The sequence below is a fragment of the Bos grunniens genome, chromosome 14 (assembly GCF_055505025.1).
Source record: "Bos grunniens cultivar Pamir isolate PY7600 chromosome 14, Bosgru_T2T1.0, whole genome shotgun sequence".
Taxonomy (NCBI): Eukaryota; Metazoa; Chordata; class Mammalia; order Artiodactyla; family Bovidae; genus Bos; species Bos grunniens.
In genome coordinates, this window is record NC_141178.1 from 79,286,715 (window position 1) to 79,299,247 (window position 12,533).

The 12,533-nt window shown below is 51.7% G+C and overlaps 1 protein-coding gene across 2 annotated transcripts in view; it reads right to left on the reverse strand.

Moving 5' to 3' along the window:
- COL22A1 (collagen type XXII alpha 1 chain) overlaps positions 1-12,533 on the reverse strand; it is a 230,834-nt gene that overhangs the window by 50,089 nt on the left and 168,212 nt on the right. For both annotated transcript variants that reach the window (XR_015140361.1, XM_086335603.1), the window contains exons 41-44: positions 8,938-8,973; positions 8,012-8,065; positions 7,323-7,367; positions 3,157-3,204 (exon numbers count right to left, since the gene is read on the reverse strand). Coding sequence is in view for 1 of the 2 variants with exons in the window: in XM_086335603.1 (XP_086191729.1) it covers positions 3,157-3,204; positions 7,323-7,367; positions 8,012-8,065; positions 8,938-8,973 (183 nt within the window). In the remaining variant the exon portion in view is untranslated. The remainder of the gene's footprint in view (positions 1-3,156; positions 3,205-7,322; positions 7,368-8,011; positions 8,066-8,937; positions 8,974-12,533) is intronic.

The following is a 12,533-nucleotide window of genomic DNA, read 5'->3' on the forward strand; positions in this document are numbered from 1 at the left end:
GCTCAAAACTGCATAACCCTGGAGGGATGCTGCGGTCTCTTGCCAGGCACAGAAATCATCTCCAGATCATCTCACACAAACTTCTGCTGGATTCCTGAACCTCCAGTGCACGTTCATGCCAAGCGTGTAGCCTATACCTCAAACCTCGAGCTGACAGCCAAGGAACTCACTACCTGCCTGTCCTGCATCAGGTGGTCGTCAGGAAGCTTGGATACACGCAAAGATGAGGTCACATAGCAGAGGGGTCGAGGGCATGAGGAACTGGAGCTGGTCACACTGGGAGTGAGTGTTGGCTCTGCCACCGTGCAGCTCTGTCACCTTGAACAAGTGTCTGGCCCATCCCTGCCCACCTCCTGCTCTGCAAAAGGCAGCAGGTGATAGTACCCAAAGTCCATCTAGTCAAAGCCATGGTTTTTCCAGTAGTCATGTATGGATGTGAGACTTGGACTATAAAGGAGGCTGCACACCAAAGAACTGATGCTTTCAAACTGTGGTGCTGGAGAAGACTCTTGAGAGTTCCTTGGACAGCAAGGAGATTAAACCAGTCAATTCTAAAGGAAATAAACCCTGAATATTCATCAGAAGGACTGATGCTGAGGCTGAAGCTCCAAAACTTTGACCACCTGACGTGAAGGGCTGACTCATTGGAAAAAACCCTGGTGCTGGCAAAGATTGAAGGCAGGAAGAGAAGGGGATGACAGAGGATGAGATGGAATCATTGACTCAATGGACATGTGTTTGAGCTAACTCTGGGAGATGGTGAAGGACAGGGAAGCCTGGCATGCTGCAAGTCCATGGGGTCACAAAGTCAGACACGACTGAGCAACTGAATGATAACAGTAACTGGGTTGTTGGCAGGGACTGGGTGAAACAATATTTATCCTGGGAATCGTCTAAACTTCCAACCATGGAAGTTTAGTAAACGGGAACTCTTAGAATACAAAGTTTCTACTCAGGCAGTCTTCCAATGACCAGGAGGAGGCAAATTTTCTGTAACGAAAGATGCCTTCTCAGCAAGAGAGGGTTCCCCCACTCGACAGCCACCCCATCAGGCTTTAACTAACATCAAGATGGCAGTGGGTGATTATCAACTAGGGAGCCAGGATAGTGACTCTGCAGACCTGGGCAAACCCACGAGGGCCAGGCTTCCATCTACAGAGTTTCCAGGCAAAGCACAGCTTTGGAAGGCCAGGGAGTCTCAGGTACTGCCCTGAATGTAGGTGCTCACATTCTCTTGCAGTTCCTGGCTGCTACATCCTTTGGCAGGTCAGAAGTATCAATTTGACTAAACGTCTATTTCAATGCTGCAGCTGTAAAGCACACAGCAGTCACTCCTGTTATCTCTGCCTTAAAGACTGGGACACTTTGAGGCTGTAATCCTTAAGGGGAGGTGGGGGACAAGAACCGAGGCAAATCCAATGCCTTCCCAGTGGGACAGAATTAGAGAAAAATCACCTAGACTAAAAAGCCTGTACTAAATAGGACTTCAATAGATAATGATTTCTTGCCATGTCCTGGTTGTAAAAAAAAAAAAAAAAACCTCCCTCTTGTCAGTAAAAATCAAGAAAGATTGCTCCACTCCTCATTTTTAAGTAAAATGTATCGTTTTCCATCAAGGCGTCTCAATGTGTAGAGAGATGAAAAGTCCCAGGCTTCTGAGGTTTCCTTTTTCCTTCTGCTCTCCTCCCTTGCTCTCATGTACGAACCAGGTGCTTTCAAATGCCTCCCAAGTGGTTTTTAGAAGACAGGAGATGAGGGAGGGGGTGGTCACGCAAAAGGCAGGGCCGGGCTCCACCCAAAGTTCAGACCAAAGCTGAGAACAGAGGCAGCAAATGGTCCCCCACGTGTGTGGCCATAGGACCGCTCTTCTGGAAACATGGATCTTACCCCACTCTGTCCTGCCTGTCCCCCTTCTTCTCCGTTCAAGACCCGAGGTCCCTGGCCGAGCTCCCAGGCAGCCAACTCTCCGCCCTATCTCAACCGAGCTCTCTCAGCTCACGTCCCCCACCCCCCGGGGAGAGGGTGCTGTGGTTCTGACGATGAGCTCCGTCTGCGCTCAGATCCAGACTCCACCTGACCAAGGGCCCAGCAGCTCACTCACCGCTTGGCACCTGCGCCCTGGACCTGGCACCAGCAGGATCCTCACCCAACCTGCTGGATTCTGCCCAGGACTGTCTTTTCAGAACCCTAGGACGCAGTCCTGTGTGGGGTCCAAAGTCAGTCTCTGGACTCGTTGAGGAGTGGATTCTATTCCCAGAAAGTCACTGACCCTCATGGTGACTCAGGTTTCTAATAAACAAAGAGCTAGTCACTAAGTCTTATCTGACTCTTTGCGACCCCTGGACTATAGCCCACCAGGCTCCTCTGTCCATGGGATTCTCCAGGCAAGAATACTGGAGGGGGTTGCCATTCCCTTCTCCAGGGGATAGTCCAGATGCAGGGATCAAACCCGGGCTTCCTGCATTGCAGGCCAATTCTTTACTGTCTGAGCCACCAGGGAAGCCCTATAAAGGCTGACACACATCCCTGGGTGGGCTCAGACCACCAACCTTTCGGTTAATCGCTGGATGTGCTAACTGACTGCACCAAAAACACACCAGCATAGCCTTAAAATCCCCTGGAGAAGGGAACGGCTACCCACTCCAGTGTTCTTGCCTGGAGAATCCCATGGACAGTGGGGCCTGGCAGGTTGCAGACCATGAGGTTTCAAAGAGTCTGACACGACTGAGCGACTAACAAGCAAAACGAGAACATAATGGTACCAACCTCATGGAGCAATTGTAGACACGAGAGATGCACGTGAAGCATTAACCATAGTACCACCCGGAAGGATTTCCCGTGACAACGGATCTTTTTGTCCAATAAGACAGCCACTAGCCACAGGTGGCCAGTAAGTACTTAGGATGTAGCTAGTGTGACCAAAGACCGGAATCTTTTTTTTTTTTCATTAAGTTAAACAAGTTTAAATTCACACATGTGGCCAGTGGCTTCTGTGCTGGACAGTGGATTTTAGCGCACTGCTGGCACGGCATGTTCTCAACAAATGTTGTTATAGTTGTTTATACTCTGCTCAGACCAAAAAAAAAAGACCATATCATTGACATCGCCAGCCTCCCCGTCACAACTCTCAAAAGGCATGCACATTTATGTTTTTACCTTCACCAAGAGATTTACGTCCCCTGGAGACAGTACTGAAGAGGGGCCCTGTCAAAGTAAAAATAAATAAATACATACACACAAGTGCACACTGCATATTCCATGCTTCTGCAGAGAGCAGCCTTCAAAATGTGACTGTAACAGGTGATATGTCTACACAGGACACAAAGAGCCTGGTCTACGCCCCACGCTTGGGAACCACAGGCAGACTCTTCTGAGCTGTCCTAACTAACATCAGACTTTCTGGTCCCCGCCTTCCTGGCCCTCTCTCTCTCCTGCTGCCCCTCCTCCCCCTTCCATCACCACCAGCAGGTCCTATGGGTACTGTGGAAGACGAAGGGGGCAGGTTGTCCTTTACTCCAGGTGGGTAATAGCTGCCGCTGTCATTCACATCTAGTATGAACCTAAAGCAATTCCTTCAGCTCCCCCAGGTGAACTAGCATTTTAAGCCTCATTCGTCTTTATGAGTTGGAAGTCTCTAACTTCAGGAGGGGAGTTCAGAAATCATGAGTAATTACAAAGCCTCTGAAGGTGTGAAGGAGTCTGCAGGTCCCTGAATTCACACTCAAACCCACAGTGAGTTGGGAAGTGGCGTGTTATGACCATGGCAGGCCCAGAGCCCAAGTGGAGTGGAGGCTGGGTTCACCCCAGGGTGCAAGGGACAGGAAGCTGGGAAGGAAAATGGAAATGCAAAGGCAGATGCTGAAGGGACGAGGGATTCTTAGGTAAGGACTGGAGACTGGCGTGCTGCTCTGCACACTTCTGCACATCGCAGTGGACAAGGAGTGCCAGAGAGCCCACGGTGCAGAGGGAGGATGGCAGGCTTCCTCCAGAATGTTGGAAGCCTGGGACCACTATTAGACTTGTGGTGGCTGCTTCCTTCTGATTGAGTCCAGGTTTATCCAGTCTAGCCTGTTACAATTTCCTGGCTTCCCCACTTTCCCTGACTCCATGGGGTTTCTGCCACATCCTGTGGCTGCAGACAGTGGCAGAGGCATTGTGTAAGTTCACATAGGATAACCTTGGCACTGGCTGGGTGTACGTCATGCTTCCTAAGCTGAAATGCTCAAGTATTCAATCACTGCCCTGGGTTGCAAGAGGACACCACCTGAGACAAACTGGGGTCGGGCTGAGTCAGAGTCGGCGGTTCTGAAGGGGCCCCTCGCCTGCAGGGAAAGCTTGCCTAGGCTGCATCTGCTGGAAAAAGCCTAGAATACCCTTAGTTATCGGAGACCGACCCTGGGGAGGAAGGCCAACCCATGCTACACGCTAATTGAGTAAAACTTTAAAAGGGGAAAGGGGTTTTATTTTGACATTGCATGTTTTCTTCAGGCAAGTTAATAATGCAAGATTTATACTGTCCAAATTGGGAGTTTTTTTTTTCCTTCTTTTACAAATTGGGAGATTTTTATACTGCTGGCCTTGTATTCTTGGGGCTATTTTTCTGCTGTCATTTGAGCCCTCTGTAGAGTTGTTAAAGCTCTATGAGCATGGCTGGGCATCAGTTAGAAGAGAGAGAAGAAGGGGTGGATTTCCCGTCTAGGTACAGCATGCCCTGGGGGATAATTTAATTAACACCCTGTTGTGATCCATTTCTGTGGGCCTCCAGAGAGAGGCCTGAATACACAGGAGCAAGGCCCGTGCGGGGGCAGTGGCCAGTCGGTTGTTGATGGGAGGGAAGTGCTGGGGTGAAGAGAGAGAGTCTGTGCCCTGCCCAGGCCATCATTACCTCCTGGGCACCGACCACCTGCTGCCAGGATGCTGGCTGGCTGGTCACAGAGATGTCAGCTACACAGCCACTGATGACGGGCTGACGTGGAGGTGAGTAAGAACCGCTTCTTGACGGGCTAGCTCTATTTGCTGCTCACACCCGAGAGCTCCCTGTGGGATCAGGCTGAGGCTAGATTCCAGCTGAACCCCCAGCTTTGACCGCCTCTTCCCTCACCATGCCCTGTTTTCTTCAATCTTAACAGGTTTCACCTTAATCAATCACTAGGCACAAGAATCCCCACCAGAGGCTCTGCTTCTAGAGCACCCGAGGGTAGACAGGGGACTCCTGCTACAGGGATTCTAGGGATACAGCCCTGGGGGAACCCCGCCCAGGGCCCACTGTCCACCCTTGGAGGGCTGGTGACTGCAGGAGAGGCCTTGGTTGTCCCAACCCTGCACATTCCCAAGACAGGTCTGGCCCTGGCTGCTCTGGAGAGATGTACTAAGTCCTTGGAATGCCCTCCCTGATAAGAGTGCCTTTGTTTGCCCAGGGCCTTGGGCCATGCAGTTAACAGTGTCCTTGCTGGGGGCCTGGGGCCAGTCTGACCTCTGGGAGGACGGGAGACGGTGGAGTAACCAAGACCACCCAGGGAGGCATGCCTGGTCTGGGTGAGAGTCCCTTGATGGCAACACCCGCTGAATTTCAGACCACTCAGGGTCACCTCCATGGATTCAGATTACACACAACTTCTGGGAGAGCCGAGTGTGGGGAGGGGACACATGGAGGCCTCAGCCTCGTGTCTTGGGGGCTCCTTCCCTGGGATAAACCGTCATCCTGAGTGTAACAGCTCTCCTGAGCTCTGGGAGCCCTTCTGGTGAGTCACTGAACCTGAAGGGGGTCCTGGGGACCCCTGAGAACGTGACTCGTCTGATTATCGAGACCAGAGACCCTGACAGCAGTACCTGGGACCACGTTGGGGGAGGGTGTTCTGTGAACTTAAAGGTAGTCAGGAGAGACCGATGCTCTCTCAGTCTCTGCCGGAAACCAGTTGAGTCACGTCAAGGTGAGCCCATCCTGTCCGCTGGACTCTGTGGATGCACTTCCCTCTGCAGAGGTATCAAGGTCTGGATCTGGCAGAGGTCATTTGAACCCCTTCAGCCTTTGGCCTGAACCTTACTCTTCCACCCACTTCACCAGGGCCTGGCACTTGGGTATCAGGGTGGATTCTGTGAGCTTTATTTGGCTGCTGCAAATCTGACTCCGTGAAGGACGAGGAGCATATGAATAAGTACCCTCAACGTCCAGCAAGACTTTTCACTCACCCTTCTGGCGGGTCTTAGTGAAGTTTCAGGACCCTTCTAGGAGACCAGGGTGCCCATCCAGGTGTCTGCTGTTCCCAGCAGCCTGGACGAGGCAGAGACAGATGCTAACGCCCTCAGGGGCCTCCAGGTCTTGGGTCTTTGCCTGACTGACACTTGCAGCAGGCCGGGCTCGCAGAGCAGACAGACGGCCATCCTGAGGGTAAGCCTCTGCCCAGGGGAGATCCAGTCTGAGACCAGTCTCGAGGCCTGGGACTCCCCAGTCGTGGCTGCCACTGTCTCTTCCTTCTCAGGCAGCAGGTTTCAAAGGGCTGATTTCTCCTGTATCTTCCCAGCGGCTTCCTGCCCACCCAGACCCACTCATCCTCACTGCTCCTTCCCTGGAGGGCCCACTGATAGCCTGGTTAGCTGGCTAAGCCTTCGGAGCATCTCTGGCGTTGGTAACTTAATCTGGGGGCTGGGTTCCCAGAGGGGATGCACTGCACACGAGGGAAGCCTGCTGGAGCTGAGAGCCCGGCCATGCTGCCTGGGACCAGACACTCAGGACTCTCTTGTCCTGCGCAAGCTCCTGTAGCTCTCCTTGTGAGAGAGGAAAGGAAGCTTCTACTTTAACGGGGGGAAACCAGAAGGAACTGACATTACTGAGAAAAAGGTCAGGACACAGGCCAGTGAGGAACTAGCCCTGGACAAGAAGTGGCTCCTGTCCATTTGCTCACCCCCAGGTCCCCATCCATCCCTTTCTGCTCCAAGTCCTGGGGGTATCAGGGACTCACCTGCCTCTGGTGCTCAGGTGAGCTGGCCCAAAGAGAAGCACACGGGGAAACCGGGATGGGGGCACTGCTCCCTCCCAGCCTCTGGCCAGGTTTCCTGGCAGTGGCTTTGAACCCACAATTTCCGCTCCCATCTGGCAGCCCCGTCCCCACCGTTCCCGCTTTCTCTTGGCTCTGAAGATGGGTGCAAGGTGGTACTGGCTTCTGTGTTTATCTCTGGGCATCACAGCCACCTCTGATTAGTTCCCTCTGCCCACAGCTTTGTAAAAAGCCCCTTCTTAAAGCTTCTTGAGCCATCCGAGTTGCATTTTATTCTGGCTGAACCCCTGATGGTCAAGATTCATCCAGAACAGTTAGATGACATACTGGTTTGCCAGGAGGCCCTCTTTCTCCTGGATTTCCTGGTACACCCTAAAAGAAGAAAGAAAGAACAACATTAACTCTGTTAAGCACATAATCCTGATCCACTCTGCCCACTCTCTCCCTCAACCTCTCTATCTGCCAAGTGCAACTCAGGAGAAAACAGATCACCCGACCGTGAAGACTGGCACCAACAAAAACTCACAGCTTCCAACCTCAGCTGAAGACCCAGAGCTTCTCAGAATATATCAACCGGGGGAAATGTTCAGAACAGTAAGCCACCCCTCTCAGAACTCCTTGCCAAAACACAAAATTGAAAGTGCGTACGTGTGTGTGCACATGTGGACACACACTCACACATCTGATCTTCAACTCGGGCCGTCTTTTTCCAAACACAGGCAGAAGGACCAACTTTGAAAGAGAGGAGGGCAGAACAGCAGGAGGTGTTGTGTGGGATATAGCCAGGAACTTGCACGGTTCTGACAGCATCACACAGAAGCAAAAGAAGTGCAAGCAGACAACACACGCTTAGAGGCCACCGTGGACAGAGAGGCCAAACACACAACAGGCTCCCGGGGGAGCGGGCGGGGCTCGGTGCACAAAGCAGCTCCCCCGGGGTTTCCTGGTCAAGGGAGGCCAGGGGAGGGGGAGGGGGGTCGGCGGGGACACAACCGGCACCCCTTGCCTTTACTTACATCCTGGCCAGCTGGTCCCTGGGGGCCGGGAAACCCAGGCGGGCCTCGAGATCCCTGAAGAGAAAGAAGACATCCCCCAACACTTAAAACAAAAACCAAGGGCCCCCTTGCCTGGGGTTGGTTCTCCTTGTCCAACCGCCTGGCGCACTGACCAATCTGATGGAACGGAGGTACCTGAGAGCAGCCAGGGCTTGAGGACTGGCTGTCTTCAACACACAGATAGAACGCTCTGGAAAACCTTCCCCATGAGGCTGACTGCCCAGGCCCCCTTCGCAAGCCCCCTTCTTACTCCTGCAGTGAGACGGGCCTGAGCTCACTCCGGGTGCAGGGTCGATTACCAGCCTCAGGAGCCCGCTGGCTGGACACACTGACCTGTGAGAGGACTAGTGCGGAGCCCGGCGCTCAGGTGACTGCTAGATATTTTTATTGGAAAGTCGTTGCCACCTGGCTGACAATTTCTAGATGGTATTGGGAGTCGACCCAAATCATCTTTCAATTACGGATCTCACTTCCTGCAGGAATCTTCCTAGACCTTCCTGCCTGCCTCACAGATTAAAAGAGCACCCTCACTGGCTCCTGGCTCTGTGGCTGGGGACAGTGAAGCTGGGATTCAAAATTACTTCCTCTGGCAATGTGATGACATGCGTGAAACCACAGCTGTCCGTCTAGAGGGAAGCAGAGGCGGCGAAAAGCAAAGGCAGTGCCAGTCTGCCCAGCTGTCACTGGAGCTCAGGGCACTGGACAACCCTCCTCCCGACTCCACCATTCCACAGGTGAGTGCCTGTATCTTCGAGAGTCTGCACTGTATAACGTTAAAGTTGTTTTTTAAACTACTGTCTTTGCTGGCCTCTCCAACCTCAAATGGCTTTGATTAGCGCATAATTTCTCCCATCAAGACACAGCCCTGTATTTAAGTCATACTGTACCGGAGGACCTTTTTCTCCTGGTGGTCCAGAGGGGCCCTAAGAAACAAACAAACAAGTAAGTAAGCCAACTGGAAATGAAATGTCTGTTTAAATGTAAGGCTGGGTCCTTAAGGAAAAGCTAACGCCCTCCCATCTTTTTTTAAGAAAAACTTTTTATTTTTGTATCAGGGTATAATTGATTAACAGTGTTGTGATAGTTCCAGGTGGACAGCAAAGGGACTCAGCCATACATATGTATGTATCCATTCTCCCCCAAACTCCTCCCATCCAGGCTGTCACATAACCTTGAGCAGAGTTCCCTGTGCTAGACAGTAGGTCCTTGTTGGCCATCTATTTTAAATACAGCAGTGTGTACATGTCCACCCCAAAACCTAACTATCCCTTCTTCCTCCCATCCTTTCCCCCAGGCAACCACACGCCGGTGAGTCAGTTTCTGTTCTGTAAGTTCATTTGTATCATTTCTTTTCAGATTCCACGTATAAAGGCTGGCATATGATACTCCTACGTCTCTGCCTGACCTCCTTCACTCACTACGACAATCTCTAGATCCACCCATGTTGCTGCAAACGGCAATGCCATTCTTTTTAATGGCTTCCTGCATGTTTAAGGCAGTGTCACCCCCTCTCTCATGCACCCATTATCGCTGTGTGTGGGGATCCTCCTGGAACCTTCTCCCACCTGCCCTGCACTGGTGCTGCCCCATCCTGGCAGCCAGCGGGTGTCTCATGCCTAGCCCATCTCTAGCCCTGGTGTGCAGTGGACCCTGCATTTCAGCATTCTTGTGCTGCATGCCCTGCTTGCTTGGGTGGGATGGGTGGGGGAAGGGGCACGTCTAGACTCCCCAGAGTGGGCTGCATGGCTGAGGGTGCAGTGGTACCCCTTCCTGCACACACATGCACACATACAGATACATGTGTGTGTGCGTGCACACACACACACCACGGTCTGCCATCCCACACATGTGAGCAGCCTACAACCTGGCTTCCCGAGCTGCACTGAAGATGCGTGCCCTGCCTGAGGCACTAGCGTCGAGTGTCAGGCCCCGAGTGAGCGGCACTGGCCCTGGGCCCCAAGCCTTCGCATCTGCAGAGAAGATGCCGCCCTGCCCTCCTGCCTGGACGTGTTCTCCTTGCCACACGTGGGTTCCCAGTATAGATGTTGGCACCCTTGGGCATCTCCCAGGCTTCTCCCGGGGGGCTCGTTAGAACCGGTCCACAGCCCCTGGGTCACCCCATCTGGGACGGATGGCCTGGTACTGTCATTGCTTCTGGGCTCATCTGCCCTCTCTCCTCTGCCCTGGGGGTGCTCAGCACCCACTCTCCAGGACTCAGCACCACCCTGGGAATAGCCAGACACAGCAGAGCATAGCACACGGCATGCTGCTAAAATTAAAATTTTATGGTATGAGAACTTGAAAATCAAGTGTTATCATCCTCATCATTGATGATCAAACTAAGGCCAAAAGAGACAAAGAGACAGCCCAAGCCACATCTCGAGTCACTCTCCAGGTGCAGTGAGTCCCACCACCCGTTCTTGGTCCTGGGCACCTGTGTGTCCCTGAAGCGGCACCCGGGAGAACCTCCAAGATATCCGAAGAGCGAGAAGAGTCTTCACACAAAGGCACAGGTCCCAGACAGCATGACAGACCAGGTAACCTAAAAGCCTGCCCATTAAATATGTCCCAGAAATTCCTGATAAAATAAAATAAGCATCATTTTCAGTGCAGAGTTGAGCACTAAACTAGGGGAAACTTCCAGAGGACTAAGTCAAGCAGGTAAGAAGACAGTGGGCTCCGGGCTTCCCTGGTGGTCCAGCGGGCAAGAATCTGCCTTGCAATGTGGGGGTCAGTGCGGGGTGCTCAGTAGTGGGACTCTTTGCAACCCCATGGACTTTGGGGCCCCATGGAGCCCCAGTGGGCACCTGTGTCCATGGAATTTTCCAGACAAAAATACTGGAGTGGGTTGCCATTTCCTACTCCAGTACTTTACTCATATCAACCTAAAAACTCCTCTCAAGAAACACAAACAGCCCTTTTAACCCTCACAGAAGATTTCTTTAAGAGTAATACATGAAATACTTTCCTTATTGCACTCTGCAAATATTTACTGAGAGCCTCACATACACCAGGCGTGGCAGCCAGGGGACACGGGTTCAATCCCTGGTCCGGGAAGATTCCACAGGCCGCAGCACAGCTAAGCCTGTGTGCACAACTCCCGAGCCTCTGCTCCAGAGTCCCAGAGCCTCAGCTACTGAAGCCCAGGCACGTCGGGTCCATACTCTGCAACAAGGGAAGCCACCGCAAAGGGCTGCCCAAGCACTGCAATCAGGGTGTATCCCCCACTCTCTGCAACCAGAGAAAGCCCTCGTGCAGCAATGAAGACCCAGCGCAGCTGAACATAAATAAGTAAACAATTTTTTTTTTTTTTAAGAGAAGACAATGGACTCAGAGTCCCACCCGGAATCTCCCTGACTCACAGATCACTTCCCCCTCCATGAGCTTTCACGCTCTCGTCAAGCTGAAGGTCAATGGTACCCATGGATCAATATACATTCATCCAAATGTCATTCCTACCATAGTAGCTCCTTACTGAGGCTGTATACTTACTGCTCAAGGAAAGGGCTTAAGGACAGTTTATTACTGGCCTGGGGAATGCTGCCAGAGTTTAGAGGCACTTTTTGTTTCTAAATTGAACTCCAAGATGCACCTCAAGCATTTGACTTGTTCATCAGACTAAGCGTTGGATTCCTCTCATCTGTCATTTAATAGAACATCCACATGTGAAGGACGGAATTGGTTGTCAAAAAGGTCTTCATTTCAAATCTTAGTTCTATCAATTATTAATTGTTTGAGCTTGAGCACATTTGTTTTTCTGAGCTTCAGCTTCCTTATTTATAACACAAAGCTGGGTGATCACCTTGGCTCCTATGATCAGAAGCAGAAGATCCTCTAAGTAGAGAACAGGACCGGTGCCTGGCCCGTAACAGGCATTCCCACAGCTATCTTGCTACTATACTTTTAAGAAATAGCGGAGTGTGCTGTGGAGGAAGGACTGTATAATGACTTCCCAGTGTCAGTCTGAAATCTGAAGCCTAAACACGTGTTCCACAATAGCGACCCCATTTCTGAGATCACACCCTCTGATGGGTTTTATTCATGAGTCACTTTACCCGACACACATATTTTGGCCTTTGAAACCGTGTTCCACTTAAAAGGAACTACAACTCCTTGGAGAAATGACTGATCCCACATCTGGACAAGGAATATATTCAAATCTGGAACCTTCTATCATTCCAAAGATCAGGGAAACTACCAACCAGCATCTCTTACATCTGCATTGGCAGGCGGGTTCTTTACTCCTGTGGCTCAGCTGGTAAAGAATCTGCCTGCAATGTGGGAGACCTGGGTTTGACCCCTGGATTGGGAAGACCCCCTGGAGAAGGGAAAGGCTACCCACTCCAGTATTCTGGCCTGGAGAATTCCATGGACTCTATAGTCCATGGGATCACAAAGAGTCGGACGCAACTGAGCAACTTTCACTTTCACTTTCTTTACCACTAGCGCCACCTGGGAAGCCCGAAGACTGCTAGGCATGTGT